Source organism: Schistocerca gregaria, chromosome 1 (assembly GCF_023897955.1).
Source record: "Schistocerca gregaria isolate iqSchGreg1 chromosome 1, iqSchGreg1.2, whole genome shotgun sequence".
In the NCBI taxonomy this organism is placed as follows: domain Eukaryota; kingdom Metazoa; phylum Arthropoda; class Insecta; order Orthoptera; family Acrididae; genus Schistocerca; species Schistocerca gregaria.
This window is the reverse complement of record NC_064920.1, coordinates 332,100,220-332,118,214: the sequence shown is the minus strand read 5'-3', so window position 1 is coordinate 332,118,214 and position 17,995 is coordinate 332,100,220. Positions and strand designations below refer to the sequence as shown.

General features: G+C 43.2%; 1 protein-coding gene across 1 annotated transcript in view; it reads right to left on the bottom strand.

Annotated features, from left to right (window-relative positions):
• The window catches only part of LOC126344146 (nuclear pore complex protein Nup107-like), a 217,617-nt gene that overhangs the window by 167,719 nt on the left and 31,903 nt on the right, over positions 1-17,995 (bottom strand). Inside the window, exon 2 of the mRNA XM_050001997.1 lies at positions 14,139-14,276. Coding sequence (XP_049857954.1) covers positions 14,139-14,276 — 138 coding nt within the window. The remainder of the gene's footprint in view (positions 1-14,138; positions 14,277-17,995) is intronic.

The following is a 17,995-nucleotide window of genomic DNA, read 5'->3' as shown; positions in this document are numbered from 1 at the left end:
GGACAGAGGGAGAGAGGGACAGAGGGAGAGAGAGGGACAGAGGGAGAGAGGGACAGAGGGAGAGAGACAACGATGGTGGAAGGAGTTTTTGTGCCTGAAAAGCGCTCTCAGTTTCCAACAACCAGGTACCATTACGCATCCTGGTACAAGGCTTGATAGGTCTGGCTATGTCATCTACGACCTTCTGAATAACGACAGATGAAAAATCCTTTCCGTCCTCAGATCTAGAAACTACGAGGAACTTTGAGGCAGGGGGTAATACTTTTGTTACTGGTGGCTGGTCAAGTTTCCGTTTTTGGGCAGAAGTCTAGAGAGAAGAGAGAGGCATTGCGGATTAATCCCCCATGATAGCCAGCGTCTCCGATGGCGCACTCCTTCCTTGTGGGGACCCTCTCATAGGGCGCTCCAGCCTTAGGCGAATGTTTACACCTCAGGTCACACCTCCCGAGAAACGGACGGAGGGACCAATCGGCATGGTCGGAAGGTGTCAGCTCGGGCAATCACCCCTCCCCAGGCCTGGCCTTTACCAAGGGGTATGCATCGGCCCTACTTGTCTACCCCGGGCACGGAATTACGCTTTACCCCACCACCGGCTACGCGTGCCAAAGCATGGGTCGGCCTTCAGGCACACACAGGGAGGAAATGAGAATAAGGAAGAGAGGGAGAGAAAGGACAGGCTGTCTCAAACGCCGAGGCGGAGACCATAGGGTGGAGAAGAACGCAAGGAGAAGAAGGAAAGGTAAAAAGTAAGGAAGACAATGAGAGAGGGAGAAGGACAAAGAAAAGAAACAAACAAAGGAAGGAAGAAACCAGAATAAGCGAAAAACCAAAGTGACCACAAATGTAAATCGTTGAACCGTCTGTCTCCGGACGCAGGTGCAAACTACCCCCTTAAGGGGGAGGGACTCCTTTTAGTCACCTCTTACGACAGGCAGGAATACCTCGGGCCTATTCTTACCCCGGACCCGCAAGGGGTATGAGCCTTCTTGGAAGCAGGACATTGACAAGGGTTGTGCCGTCTGGGTACATAAAAAATCTTCGCGAGTAGGCTCTTTTTTTGGATGCCTGGGTGTCCGATTTTGGGACCTGTGATTTAGCAGGAGCCGATAGGGGCTGAGCCTTATAGTGAGCAGATCATGGTGGGAGGTTGAACGGGTGAGCTTTGGGCTGGCTGATCTGACGACCTTGGCACTGAAGCTGAAATCTCAAGTCTGCATGGCCACCTCCTTAGTAGGTCAAGAAGAGGTGAGGAAATCTACATCTGCACATCTACATCTACGTGATTACTCTGCTATTCACAATAAAATGCCTGGCAGAGGGTTCAATAAACCACCTTCAAGCTGTCTCAATACCGTTCCACCCTCTAACAGCACACAAGAAAAACGAGCACTTAAATTTTTCTGTGTGAGCACTGATTTAATTTATGAGGATGATCATTTCTCCCTATGGAGGCAGGTGCCAATAGAATGTTATCGCAATCGGAGGAGAATACTGCTGATTGAAATTTCATGAGAAGATCCCGCACAACGAAAAACGTCTGTTTTAATGATTGCCACTCCAATTCACGTATCATGTCTGTGACACTATCTCACCTATTTCATGATAATACAAAGCGAGCTGCCCTTTTTTGTACTTTTTCGATGTCATCCGTCAGTCCCACCTGATGCGGATCCCACACCTCACAGCAATACTCAAGAATAGTGCACACAAGCATGGTGTAAGCAGTCGCTTTAGTAGACCTGTTGCACCTTCTAAGGGTTCTGCCAATGAAGCACAGTCTTTGGTTTGCTCTACCCACAATATTATCTATGTGATAGTTCCCGTTTAGGTTATTTGTAATTGTAATCCCTAAGTATTTAGCTGAATTGACAGCCTTCACATTTGTGTGACTTATTGTGTAATCGAAATTTAGGTGATTTCTTTTAGTACTCATGTGAATAACTTCACACTTTTCTTTATCAGAGTCAATTGCCACTTTTCACACCAAACAGATAACTAAATCATTTTGCAAGTCTTTTTGATCATCTGATGACTTTACAAGAAGGTAAATGACAGCATGATCTGCAAACAATCTAAGAGGGCTACTCAGATTGTCTCCTATGTCGTTAATATAAATCAGGAACAATAGAGGGCCTATAACTCTTCCTTGGGAAACACCAGTTATTAGTTCTGTTTTTGCACAACTGAGGCAATACTCCGTAGGCACGCAGTTTGGTTAGAAGACTGCTTGTGAGGAATGGTATCTAAAGTGTTCTGGAAATCTAAAGATATGGAATCAATTTGACATCCCCTGTCGATAGCACTTATTACTTCATGAGTATAAAGAGGTAGTTGCGTTTCACAGGAACAATATTTTCTGAAACCATGCTGACTATGTGTCAATAAATTGATTTCTTCGAGGTACTTCAAATACAGTACATGTTCCAAAACACTACTGCAAATTGACGTTAGTCATATAGGCCTGTAATTCAGCGGATTACTACTACTTCCCTTTTTGGGTACTGGTGTGACTTTAGCAATTTTCCAGTCTTTAGGTACGGTTCTTTCTGTAAGCGAGTGATTGTATATAATTACTAAATATGGAGCTATTTTATCAGCATACTCTGAGAGGAACCAGACTGGTATACAATCTGGACCGGGGTGATTTAAGCTGCTTTGTTACACCGAGAATATCTACTATGTTTCTCATCTTGGCAGTTGGTCTTGATTGGAATTCAGGAATATTTACTTCATCTTCTTTGGTGAAGGAGTTTCGAAAAACCGTGTTTAATAACTCTGCTTTAGTGGCACTGTCATCAGTGACTTCACTGTTGTTATCGGGCAGTGAAGGTATTGATTGCGTCTTGCCACTGGTGCATTTTATGTACGACCAGAATCTCTTTGGGTTTTCTGCTAGATTTCGAGACAGAATTTCATTGTGGAAATTATTAAAAGCATCTTGCAATAAAGTACGCGCTATATTTTTAACTTCTGTCAAACTTTGCCAATCTTGGGGATTTGGCGTTTTTTAAAATTTGGCATGCTTTTCTTGTTGCTTCTGCAACAACGATCTGACCCGTTTTGTGTACCATGGGCGATCAGTACCATCACAGATTAATTTATGTGGGGTATACATCTCAATTGCTGTCGATACTATTTCTTTGAAAACATTCCACAACTTTTCTACACTTACACGATCAAATCGGAAGGAGTGAAGACTGTCTTAAAAAGGTGTAAGGGCTTTTTTATCAGCTTTTTTAAATAGATATACTTCGTGTTTCTTTTTGATGGTTGTAGGTGTTAACGGTACAGCAACTGCCTTGTGGTCGCTAATCCCTGTATTCGACACTATACTCACTATTTGGCCAGGATTATTTGTTGCTAAAAGGTCAAGTATGCTTTCGCAACCATTTACGCTTCGAGTGGGCTCATGAACTAATTGTTCAAAATAATTTCCTGAAAAAGCATTCAGTATAATTTCGGATGATGTTTTATGCCTGCCGCTGGCTTTAAACGTACAATTTTTCCAGCATATTGAGGAAAGATTGAAGTCACGACCGACTATAAATGTATGAGCTGGGTACTTATTTGAAATGAGGCTCACGTTTACTTTGAACTGTTCAGCAACTATATCTTCCGAGTTGGGGGGTCGGTAAAATGATCAAAGTAATGGTTTAGACCGGTTGTCAGGTATAAACTCTACCCATATTATTTCACATGAACTATCTACTTCAATTTCGCTACAAGGCAAACTACCTCTAACAGCAATAAATACTCTACCACCAACTGTGTTTAATCTAGAATGAAATTTTCACTCTACAGCAGAGTGAGCACTGATATGAAACTTCCTGGCAGATTAAAACTGTGTGCCAGACTGAGACTCGAACTCGGGACCTTTGCCTTTCGCGGTCAAGTGCTCTACCAACTGAGCTACCCAAGCACGACTCACGCACCATCCTCACGGCTTTAGTCCACCAGTACCTCATCACCTACCTTCCAAACTTCACAGAAGCTCTCCTGCGAACCTTGCAGAGCTAGCACTCCTGGAAGAAAGGATACTGCGGAGACATGGCTTAGCCACAGCCTGGGGGATGTTTCTAGTGAAAGTTTCACTCTACAGCAGAGTGTGCACTGATATGAAACTTCCTGGCAGATTAAAACTGTGCGCCGGACCAAGACTCAAACTCGGGACCTTTGCCTTTCGCAGGCATGTGCTCTACCAAAGTGAGCCACCCAAGCACAACTCATGCCCCACTTTGTATTTAGTCTATCCTTTCTGAAGACTGTTAGATGGTTTGAAAAAATTTTGGCTGAACGTATTTCCGGCTTTAGCCAGCTCTCTGTACCTACAACTATTTCAGCTTCAGTGTTTTCTATTAGGGTTGAAGCTCTGGTTCTTTCCCAACACAGCGACAATTTACAACTACAATACAAATTGTTTCTACAACTACCTTACTGTGTTTTACCTGCCCACTTTCTAACAGACGCCCCTTCTGTGGATCCCTGAGACCCTCTAACCTGAAAAAACTGCCCAGTCCCTTCCACACAGCCCCCGCTACCCATGTGTGTACTTGAATCCTGACCTATTAAGCAGAACCCAGAAACCCACCACCCGATGTTGCAAGCCAAGGTACTGCATTTACCTGCTGGGAGCACAGTAGGCTTTTTACTGACGAGTAACTTATGAGAAGCAAAGATAAGCACATTTCCCTCCACTGCATTTCCTGAATAAGTCATTCATCTTTAAAATAGGGCAATCTCTAGAGGAAGCAGCGTGGTTGCCCATACAGTTGGTGCAACGACGGGATGAACGTGGACAATCACCCTAATGGGCATTCCTGCCACATGTAACGCATTTCGCCGTATTGGAACACGAGTGGCTACTATGATTAAACCGCTGCCACTGAAAGCAACACTGAAAGCAATGCATAGGGTTGGGGATGTAAGGGCGAACTGAAATGATCTCATATCCCACTTTAATGTTGGAAGTTGAACTCTGTCAAACGTCAAGAAGAGAATACGGTTCTATACCAATTCTTTTTCAACCCGTTTCATGACGCAATGTAGGGCTGTTATGCCCTGATCAGACAGGTAATTATGAATATCCTCATTGGATAATCCGTCCAGTGATCTTGTATAAATCACCACACATGATGAGTTTAACGTATGGTGTGCTTCCAACCAGACAGGGAAGGTGTGTAGCAGTGTAGTTCGAAGCAATGTTTATGCCTGGAGGGCACTGTCTGTTTCTAACAAGGTGCCAATTCATAACTGGCAACAGTATTTGACAGGCCCTGCAATCACGTAATAAAAGGGTTGACTGTGGAGAAGTCTTGGCCTTCGGCAGACCGAGAAACAACTAAGAACTTTGGCACTGACAGAAGAATTATCCACAGCTGAGACTGATCTAACTTTCTCTTCTGGCAGAAACTGCAGAACTAGAGGAAACCATGGCAAAAGTATGCTCCATGATTACCGGCATCTTCGAAGGTGGCATGCTCATACACAGCGAGGACCGTCTCTGAGGTCACTCCTGGCTTAGGTAATTTAGCTCGGGTCCCATGCTTGCCACGCAAGTATCCACAAAACAGTTGTGGACCCCCCCTGAGGAGGCAACAGCTTGAAGACGGACAGTCGGGAGATGGGTTGACTATGAATGTTATCCCGTATGAGCAGCATGACTCGGCCATGAGATGGAGTGTCGATCTCAGGAGGAACGTCAAAACTGACCAGGATAAAATGCAAACGCTCAAAGGAGTCATGACGACGCAATTTTGTTTCCTGAAGACAGAGTACAATGGGACACTGTGATTCTAAAAGCAGGCGTAATCCTATTTGTTGGATCAAAGGTTTTGGATGTGCCACTGGAGGAGAGTCATGCTGAGAAAAATAAAGGGGTGTCACCTCAGTAGCTGCTGAATGCCAGTCCGTGAAGACCCACTGCTACAGGGCACAGAGGCTGGAGCATCCTGCTCCATGAGATCTACAGAGGGGTCAGAATTCTCCCTCTGTCTATCTGTGGGTTCCAGGACAGAAAAACAGTGGGTTATGTGCACCGGCAACACTGAGGTCTGCTGGATGAGGGTGAAATGAAATAATCTTATGGCATTGTTGGCTGGAAGGCCCCATGCAGGGAAGTTCGGCCACCGTATTGCAAGTTCTTTTTAGTTGACGCCACTTTGGCGGCTTGCGAGTCAATGGTGATGAAATGAAGATGAAAGACACACAACACCCAGTCATCACGAGGTAGAGAAAATCCCTGACCCCGCCGGGAATCGAACCCGGGACCCTATGTGCGGGAAGCGAGAATGCTACCGCAAGACCACGAGCTGCGGACTGGATGAGGTTATCAAATGGAGACACTTTTGAAGAGGATCTCTGAGTCGGCAAAGGCGAAGACCATTTGTGTTTCTTTGACTTCTTGGATCCTTTCTGGTTGGCAGAGGAAGACTTTTTCTTTTTCTTTTTGTTGGCTAGAGGGATATATGAAGTCTTCGCGGGACTATTCCTTCTGTCCTTTATGGCCCGCCGGTTGTGTAGCAGATGACTTTGCCTTGTGAGGCGAAAGTTTGGTGGCTTGATGCACAGCTGGAGGTGGAGACAGGGATGCTACCTTAGAGGTTGCAAAGCAACTCAAATCGCTTGATATGGTCAAGTCTTCAGTTCCAGATTGTATACCGATTAGGTTTCTTTCAGATTACGCTGATACAATAGCTCCCTACTTAGCAATCGTATACAACCGCTCACTCACCGATAGATCTGTACCTACAGACTGGAAAATTGCGCAGTTCGCACCAGTGTTTAAGAAGGGTAGTAGGAGTAATCCATTGAACTACAGACCCATATCATTGACGTTGGTTTGCAGTTGGGTTTTGGAGCATATACTGTATTCAAACATTATGAATCACCTCGAAGGAAACGATCTATTGATACGTAATCAGCATGGTTTCAGAAAACATCGTTCTTGTGCAAAGCAGCTAGCTCTTTATTCGCACGAAGTAATGGCCACTATCGACAGGGGATTTCGAGTTGATTCCGTATTTCTAGATTTCCGGAACGCTTTTGACACCGTTCCTCACAAGCAACTTCTAATCAAGCTGCGGGCCTATGGAGTACCGTCTCAGTTGTGCGACTGGATTAGTTATTTCATGTCAGGAAGGTCACAGTTCGTAGTAATAGATGGCAATCGCAGATGATGCTGTAATTTACCATCTAGTAAGGTCATCCAAAGACCGGTATCAGTTGCAAAGTGATTTAGAAAAGATTGCTGTATGGTGTGGCAGGTGGCAGTTGACGCTAAATAACGGAAAGTGTGAGGTGATCCACATGAGTTCCAAAAGAAATCTGTTGGAATTCGATTACTTGATAAATAGTAAAATTCTCAAGGCTGTCAATTCAACTAAGTACCTGGGTGTAAAAATTACGAACAACTTCAGTTGGAAAGACCACATGGGAAAGGTGAGCCAAAGGTTGCGTTTCATTAGCAGGACACTTAGAAGATGCAACAAGTCCACTAAAGAGACAGCTACACTCATTCGTCCTCTGTTAGAATATTGCTGCGCGGTGTGGGATCCTTACCAGGTGGGATTGACACAGGACATTGAAAGGGTGCAAAAAAAAAAAAAAAAAAAAGGGCAGCTCGTTTTGTATTATCACGTAATAGGGGGGAGAGTGTGGCAGATATGATATGTGAGTTGGGATGAAAGTCATTAAAGCAAAGATGTTTTTCGTCGCGGCGAGATCTATTTACGAAATTTCAGTCACCAACGTTCTCTTCCGAATGCGAAAATATTTTGTTGAGCCCAACCTACATAGGTAGGAATGATGACCAAAACAAAATAAGAGAAATCAGAGCTCAAACAGAAAGGTTTAGGTGTTTGTTTTTCCCGCGGGCTGTTCGGGAGTGGAATGGTAGGGAGATAGTATCATTGTGGTTTGATGAACCCTCTGCCAAGCACTTACATGTGAATTGCAGAGTAATCATGTAAATGTAGATGTAGATGTAGATGTAGAAAGAGCAAAATGGTCTTGAGGACGTAGCTTGGTTTCTTGGAGACACACTACAAGTGGACATTGCAATCGCAGGAGCAGCTGGAAGTCTGCCCTGTTAGACCGAAGGCCACAGATATTCCATTGTAAAAGGGCCATAAAATTTAGGAACACCAGAGAATGAGTAAGAAACACACACCTAAATAGCTGCTTAGGGCGAGCCGTAGGAGGAGGATGGCCATTGGTATCAATAGGTGGAGGATCTTCGTCCATTAACTCAGCAGGATCAACGGAGCTTCCCCGGTGTCGGTCAGTTGAAAAGGAACGACGAGTCAGAGAGGGCCAAAGAGTCATTGGAGAGGGGGGAGACTGTTTGCCATTGGATGATTGCTTTGGCTTTTGGCAATTGGCAGAAGAACCAGATGGATGCGAAATCGAGATTACCAAGAAATCTTCCCAGGACTATTCCTTATTGAATTGACGGTTTGCTGGCTGCATTGCGAACGTCTTCGCCATTGAGGGCGAAGAATCGATAGCAGAATCCACAGCCCGGGAAGCAGGAGATGGAGTGTTAGCTTGGTGGTGAGGTGACTTTGCCACCATCAAACTGAACTGTAAATCACAAGTTTGCATAGCCGTGTTTTTCGTGGAATGGGGAGAGGCTAACACAGTGCTGCAGCTTCCAGACGAAGGGACAGTCTATGTACGGCTCACCAACAGTTTCTGGGCAACAGGAAAAGGTACCTTCTCCTTCAACTTTATTTCTTGAACAGCCCACTCGTATTTATAGATGGGACAAGAACAAGAAGAAGCAGCATGATCTCCGTGAGATTTAACACAGTGGGAGGAAGGGGGTGGACAGGCACCTTCTTGTGCACCCCTGCTGCAAGTGACACCTTTGGCCGAGTTTTTACATGATTTGCTGGTATGATTTAACTGGTGGCATTTATAACACCTCAACAGATTGCGAATGTAAGGGCGCACAGAGATGACTTCATAACCTGCCTTTATCTTGGTAGGTAGTGTTAACCAATCGAAAGTCAGGAACAATGTGCGAGTCGACAGCAAATCGGCAGCTTCCTTTTTCATAACTCTATGAACAGCAGTAACGCCCTGATCCGATAGGTAATTAGTTATTTCGTCCTCCATCAAACCATCCAACAGCCGGGTGTAGATAACACCGCGGGACGAGTTAAGTGTCCTGCGAGTCTCTCCTGTTATAGGATATTCATGAAGGATTTAGTCCTTCAGTAGTTTCTGGGCCTGGAGAGCACTATCAATTTCCAAAAGCAGAGTACCATTGCGGAGACAAGACCATGACTTCACAGGGCCGGCGATGCCATCCACGTCTTTCTGTGTAACAAAGGGGTTTACAGTATCAGAAGTCTGGTTTTCGTCTAAATGTGAGACTAGATATTAAGGTGCAACAGGAAGAGACATTGAGGCTGGAGCCTCATTCCAATTTCATCTATGGGAAACACTCTGAGAAAGAGAAGGAAAGTCAGTCATTGGAAAGAAGTCTCCCACGATTGCCTATGTCTATGACGACGCACACTTCCAGCCCGGGGTCCGCCAGAGGGGAGCCTCCTGCCTAAGGTTATTGTCCTCACCTTAGATCACACCTTCTAAATGACAGACAGAGCGACCAATTGGCAGAGGAGGAAGGTAATAGCTCAGGCAATCACCACTCCCTGGGCCTGTCCTATACCAGGGGGTACGTGCCTACATGTCAACCCAGGGCTGGGAATTACCCGCTACCCAGTCTCCTGCAGTGCAGGGAGAGGGCAGTGCAGGGAGAGAAGAGTCCTATAAGTAAACCAACGCAAATGAGCTTCAAGAGCCATGGAGGCACGAGGCATCTCCCCAAGAGAGGGGAAAGGACAGAAGAAGAGGAGACAAGCAGCACTGAAAGAGAAGCAGTGCTGCGAGGGCTTACCAAAGAGCGGTGAGCCCCCTGGGAAGGGCGTTAGTATGAGTAAACATTATACCTGACAATTTGCAGAAATTAAAAATTGGTTCCTTCTAGTGACCTACTTACTCAAATGAAACAGTTGTTGAACATATCAAAGAATACATCAAGTCTCATTTCAAGCAGGTACCACACTCATATAATTGGTGGTGACTTCATTCAACCTCGATATGTTTACAAAAAAACATGTTTAAAGTCTGTGGTGGGCATGAAACATCATCTGAAATTGAACTAAATGCTCTCTCAGAAAATTATTTTGAATTATTTCTTCAGGAGCCTACTCAAAGTTTAAATGGTTGTGAAAAAATACTTGACCTTTTAGCAACAAATAATGCTGACCAAATAGGGAGCATCATGACATAGACAGGTACTAATAACAAGGTTGCTGTAGCTAGAGAGAATACTGTAACATCCAAACACTTCAAAAATAAATGCAAAATACATACATGCAATAAAACAGATACAAATTCTGTCTGACACCATCCTAAGTAGCAGTCTCCACTCCTTCCAATCTATGTAAGCATGGTTTAACTTCAAAGAAAGTGTTGACAGAATTGAGATTAATAAGAAATGGTACACAAAATAGGTTAGAACACTGTTGCAGAATCAACGAAAACAGCATGTCAAATGTACAAGAACTCAAAATCCCCTATATAGGTGAAGCTTTACAGAAGCTCGATATTTAGTACAAACTTCACTGTGAGATGCTTTTAGTAGTTTCCACAAAGGAACTGTCTCGAAATCTGGCAGAAAACCCAAAGAGCTTTTGGTCGTATGTAAAGTACGCCAGTGGTTAGATGCAATAAGTACATTCAATGCACAATTACTATGGTGATACTACTGATGACAGTACCACTAAAGCGTAGTTACTTCATATGGTTTTCCAAAATTCCTTCATAAAAGAGGAGTAAGTAGCTGTACCAGAATTTGAATCAACACCAACTGCCAACACGAGTATCTTAGAAGTAAACATCCTCGGCGTAGAAACGCAGCTTAAAACAACGAAGGCAAGGCTCTTATCCAGACTGTATACCAGGCACGTTCCTTTATGAGTATGTTGATATAATAACTCTGTAGTAGACAATCATATACACCAGCTCGGCCATAGAAAGAACCATACCCAGAGACTGGTAAGCTGCACAAGTCACACCACCAATACCCAACAAAGAAAATAGGAATTACCTCAAAGAAAACCATTTATTGACAAATGGCCAATACGGATTAAGAAAATATCCCTCTTGTGAAACACAACTAGCTCATTATTCTCACAAAGTAAGAAGTGTTACTGACAGGGGACATCAAACGGATTTCATATTTTTAGATTTCCAGAAGGTTTCTGATACCATTCCTCGCACGTGACTTCTAATCAAAATTCCATACCTATGGCATATAGTCTCAATTGTGTGATTGGATTTGTGATTTTCTGTGAGAAATGTCACAGTCTGTAATAACTGATACAGTTATTGAGTACAACAGAAGTAATATCTGGTGTTCCCCAAGAAAGTATTATAGGCCCTCTGCTGTACCTGACCTACATAAAATAAAAGGAGACAATCTGAGCAGCCCTCTTTAGATAGTTCGCAGACTATTCTGTCATTTACTGCCTTGTAAATCCATTAGATGATCAAAATGAATGACAAAATTATTTACACGAGATATCTGAATAGTGCAAAAAGTGGCAATTTACTCTAAATCACTTAGAGTGTAAAATCATTCACATGAATACAAAACGGAATCTGCTAAATTTTGGTTACCCAATAAATCATACAAATCTACAAGCTATAAAAATAACTAAATATTCACGGATTACAATTACAAATAATTTAAACTTGAATGAACGTACAGATAAATGTGTAGGGAAAGCAACCTTCTGGACTACTGCTGTGTGGTGAGAGATTTGCATCAAATAGGATTGGCGAAGGACATGGGAAACGTTGAAAGACCAGCAGCGCATTTTGTGTTGTTGTGGAATAGGGGAGAGAGTGCCATGGATATGATAAATGAACTGGGGTGGCAATCTTTAAAACAATGGTGATTTTCACTGTGGCAAATCATCTCATGAAATTTCTGTCACCAACTTGCTTCTCAAGAGTGTGAAAATATTCCATTGGCACCACCCTACATAGGAAGAAATGATAGTCATAATAAAATAAGAGGAATCAGAGATCATATGGAAAGATTTAAGTGTGTTTTTCCATGCACTGTTAGAGAGTGGGAAAGTTGACAAGTAGCTTTAAGGTAGTTCAATGAACCCTCTGCCAGACAGTTAATTGTGGATAGCAGAGTAATCATGTAGATATAGACATGACATGGCAAAAAAGTTTTTTTTTTTTTGTTGATAACAGCAGCATCATTGTCACTGATCGAATATCATGAAACCGTAGAGGATTTTTACGATTGGACAATATGTAAAAAATTAACACTTAAGATAAAGAAAACAAACAGTACTCACTTCAGCATAGAGAAGGAAAACAACTATGTTGCATCGAGCACACATGATAAATATACAGATAGTGTAATAAACATGAAGTTCCCAAGAATAGATACTGATTGTCAACTAAAATGAAATGAACACACAAAAATACTAGGAAAAGAAGGTAATTGGCATGTAATGTTCTTAGAGTTCTATCATCGGTTTGTAACATCCATTGTCTTACGGTGACATCCTGTTCCCTTTTACACTAAATTTGTAGCTATAAGATTCTTTTCTGGAGACCAAAAGTGCAAAATATGGAAACAATTTTTAAACTACAGAAAAAGGTCATAAGAATAACAACTAGCAATCAGGCTCATTATGAAGAATTGTTTAGAAAACCGAGTATCCTTACTGCAAGATATTACATCTACCAATCTGAGGTACATATCAGGGAAAACAGCACGAAGTACTTCAGTAATAGTTCTATTCTTAATCACGAAACAAGAGCCATCCTCGACTTACATTTACCTCAAAAAAGAAACGAAAACTTCCACACAGCTTTTTCTAACTAAATAAAATTGTATACTAAATTGTTCACGGAGATGAAGAAGATTACTAAAAGAGATCAGTTTAAAGAGGTAGCTAGAACTTTCGTTGGAAGTAATGCATATCACACAAAGACTACACAAAAGACTCCGGGTGGTGATTAACAATTAAAGGGGAAAAGTACAACAGCTTGTCACATTACAGTACATGATCACGATGTTATCTAAGAGAAAATTGTGTGTAAATCGAAGGAAACTGTACAATAGTGACCATCTGAATGAGATACTGCAGTTGTTAAGGTACATATCTTACATTCATGAGGATAGAGTTTGCTCTCTGTCCAGCCATCTAAATTTGGATATTATGTCACTTTCTTAAACTATTTCAGACAAATACTGGCAGGGTTCCTTCATTACGGAAACGGTCAACCACACATCCTATCATAAAAGTGTACATATATTTGTGTGTATCTGTATTCTGAGTTAACAATGTAGGAAAAGACAAGATTGCTGCTTACCATAAAGGAGATACATCAAATTGCAGACAGGCACAGTCAAAAGACACTCAAATATTGCTTTCGCCAACAGCCTTCGACAGTAAAACATACACAAAACATACACCTCTCTCTCTCTCTCTCTCTCTCTCTCTCTCTCTCTCTCTCTCTCTCTCTGATGAAGATTCTGGCCAAATGGCCAAAAGCTATAAGTGTCTTAATTGTGCCTGTCTGCAATCTCACATGTCAGTTTTACAGCGAGTAGCAATCCGTCTTTCCATACTTTGTTGATATTCCTACCTGGAGATGCCATTTTATTCTGATTTACTTATTTTCACTGCATTACGATGAAACATCATTGTGAGGTGATCCTTAGAGGAATGAATGTATGAAGAAATAAATAAACACACTTGTAATTGAGCTGAGACTGTCTAGGATCTCCTCCCACTTTCAACACAACTTTCCTTGATAAAACTTGATGCCTGTGAACAATTGAAGACTGGGCACACAGTGTGATAAGTTGTAGGTTCTTCCCTCCAGATTACTGGGTAATCTCGTTTATTACAAGAAAATTAGGGGGTATAAAACTTCCAAAATGCAGCATTCAAAGTGACCACTTGATGATTGTTGTCTCTAGAAAAAATATGTTGCTCAAATTTTATATTTTTTCAGATTATTCCAATACACAAAATAGTGCCCAAATATTATGGAAATATTACGGTCACAGAAACAAATATAAAACTTACAGTTAACTTCATAAACAGATTCTTCTCTTATTGTAGTGCTGTGCAGTGCAGTGACGTCACACTGAGCTAATGTTACAGACAGCTCTGTAATTCCTCTTTTTTGATGTGGTGAACACAGCACACTGAACTCTGAATGATCTGCAACAATTAAATGAAAAATTAAAATCATGAAAACTTAGATGGAACACACAGCAATAATTAAAAGGTAAAACTAGCCAAATATTACACATATTGAACCATACAGAAAAACACTAAAGCGAGATACATAAAATATAGAAGAACATGAGAGGATAAAACCCAACAACTGAACCATAAACTAGGGACTGTTTACTTGTTACAGAAAAAAAATCTGCAACATGTAAAGCAGAAAACAATACATAACATAACAAAATATAAAACCTAGTATAATTCATAGAGCAACACTACCTTTTTTTTAAGTTCCGTCATAATTATGGCCAGGGAGCTTAACAGATTTTGGAGAGGCATTTGTGAAGTCTTTCTACTCTACATGAAATCGTCTTAGTGGACATTCATGAATAATGGGGTCTACTGTCTGCTCCATTGGACCATAATCTCATTCAGAGCTGTGTACATTCTTCAATTTATAAATAAAATGATGGGAACTCTCCCCCCCCCCCTCCCCACACACACATACCCTTATGTATGCGTGACGACTAACATTGGTATCTGTGACTGGAATGCCGTGTCCAAATGCATGCATGTCCAAAGGAACATTGCAGCGTTCTTAACGACACAGGCACCGCAATATTGTATCACAATGAATAGTGCGGATGTACTTAAAGAGGGAGGAGGGTGAGGGGCAGCGAGAGAGGGGGGGGGCAGCGAGAGAGGGGGGGGGGCAGCGAGAGAGGGGGGGCAGCGAGAGAGGGGGGGGCTGCGAGAGAGAGGGGGGGGCTGCGAGAGAGAGGGGGGGGCAGCGAGAGAGAGGGGGGGGCAGCGAGAGAGAGGGAGGGCAGCGAGAGAGAGGGGGGGCAGCGAGAGAGAGGGGGGGCAGCGAGAGAGAGGGGGGGCAGCGAGAGAGAGGGGGGGGCAGCGAGAGAGGGGGGGGCAGCGAGAGAGGGGGGGGCAGCGAGAGAGGGGGGGACAGCGAGAGAGGGGGGGGCAGCGAGAGAGGGGGGGGGCAGCGAGAGAGGGGGGGCAGCGAGAGAGGGGGGGGCAGCGAGAGAGGGGGGGGGCAGAGAGAGAGGGGGGGCAGAGAGAGAGAGAGAGAGAGAGAGAGAGAGAGAGAGAGAGAGAGGAGAGAGAGAGAGAGAGACAGAGAGAGACAGAGAGAGAGAGAGAGAGAGAGAGAGAGAGAGAGAGGAGAGAGAGAGAGAGAGAGGGGGGGGGGGTGCAGAGAGAGAGAGAGAGAGAGAGAGAGAGAGAGAGAGGAGAGAGAGAGAGAGGAGAGAGAGAGAGAGGGAGAGAGGGGGGGGTGCAGAGAGAGGGGGGCAGAGAGATAACTTCTGGTGGAAAATATTTGCAACATATCACAATTGTCAGAAATGCTGTCACAGATGTAGCACTAACAAGACATAGCTCTTTAATGAAACAAGGAGTGCAAAACATTTTTCAAATAGGTGTTTGACACATTCCAGCAGTATGACATTTAAAGAAGTATGAAGAATTCAGTGTGTTTCCTTGTTGCTCAGATGAACCCAACAGCTAGTACCAATGGAATGATATCAAGTCAGGAAGAGAACGTTATGCAGATGGGTTCTGTACATCACATTTTCAAAATGTTGGATAAATAATTACCAAGTTTCCTTATGCACTGTTTTATTCAAAATTAAGCAAAGTTCCTTCTTTGAAACAAAAAGTGTCAAATGACTCAGATAGCATTTTTATTCTCCAGACTGATTTTAATGATAACTTCGGTACTATTTATCATAAGGAAGTGAAGAGCTGATAGTGGAGTAACAAATCACTATTTACACACCAGTGGGGAAAAATCCCAAGAATGATGAAGGGCAACAAACATGTAAATAGCCAAAAGGGACAAGAAAAGCACAGAAATGGGATGAAGAGATTAAAGCAACAAAGCTGACCATAAGCATAAAAAAGGAAAAGCCAGCCACACTGCAAAACATTAAAACCTCCACCTCAGAAGCACTAGAGTGGAGGACACAGAGGGACAAAGGACATGCACTAAAACTTAGATCAAATGATAAACCCCATCCTCACGAATAAAACGCAAAACTAAATCAGCTGATGCGTTGTCAGATAAAATTAACAGCAACAAGTCTGGTAACCCAAGATTTCGTCGCTGGGCAGAATATGGGCCACTGTCAACCGGGCAACGCACCGACGTTCAGGTAGGTCTTCACGGTACAGGAGGTAACCATGGGTCGTTCAAGTGTGGCCAGTGCAGAGCTGGCAGATGACAACTGATTCCCTGCGACATGTTCGAGTATAATGTCTTTTCTGGAGACTAGAAATCTACTCTGTAGGAATCAGCATGGGTTTCGAAAAAGACGGTCATGTGAAACCCAGCTCGCGCTATTCGTCCACGAGACTCAGAGGGCCATAGACACGGGTTCACAGGTAGATGCCGTGTTTCTTGACTTCCGCAAGGCGTTCGATACATTTCCCCAGAGTCGTTTAATGAACAAAGTAAGAGCATATGGACTACCAGACCAATTGTGTGACTGGATTGAGGAGTTCCTAGATAACAGAACGCAGCACGTCATTCTCAATGGAGAGAAGTCTTCCGAAGTAAGAGTGATTTCAGGTGTGCCGCAGGGGAGTGTCATAGGACCGTTGCTATTCACAATATACATAAATGACCTGGTGGATGACATCGGAAGTTCACTGAGGCTTTTTGCAGATGATGCTGTGGTGTATCGAAAGGTTGCAACAATGGAAAATTGTACTGAAATGCAGGAGGATCTGCAGCGAATTGACGCATGGTGCACGGAATGGCAATTGAATCTCAATGTAGCGAAGTGTAATGTGATGCGAATACATAGAAAGATAGGTCCCTTATCATTTAGCTACAAAATAGCAGGTCAGCAACTGGAAGCAGTTAATTCCATAAATTATCTGGGAGTACGCATTAGGAGTGATTTAAAATGGAATGATCATATGAAGTTGATCGTCGGTAAAGCAGATGCCAGACTGAGATTCATTGGAAGAATCCTAAGGAAATGCAATCCGACAACAAAGGAAGTAGGTTACAGTACGCTTGTTCACCCAATGCTTGAATACTGCTCAGCAGTGTGGGATCCGCACCAGGTAGGGTTGATAGAAGAGATAGAGAAGATCCAACGGAGAGCAGCGCGCTTCGTTACAGGATCATTTAGTAATTGCGAAAGCGTTACGGAGATGATAGATAAACTCCAGTGGAAGACTCTGCAGGAGAGACGCTCAGTAGCTCGGTACGGGCTTTTGTTAAAGTTTCGAGAACATACCTTCACCGAAGAGTCAAGCAGTATATTGCTCCCTCCTACGTATATCTCGCGAAGAGACCATGAGGATAAAATCAGAGAGATTAGAGCCCACACAGAAGCATACCGACAATCCTTCTTTCCACGTACAATACGAGACTGGAATAGAAGGGAGAACCGATAGAGGTACTCAGGGTACCCTCCGCCACACACCGTCAGGTGGCTTGCGGAGTACGGATGTAGATGTAGATGTAGACAAGCCCACAGGGAAGTCTTCCACACATTCATAGTCTCCTTAATGAGACGCAGTTTGTTGTGTGTACTGTTATGCCATCCAGTCTCCCATAGCCGAAAAACCCTACAGCATAACCAGGTAAGGTTCAGAGATGCTCATCTCCAGAAGCAGTTTCAGCGTAACCTGTTTGGCTGCCCTGTCGGCAAGTTTGTTGCCTGAGATTCCAATGTGTCCTG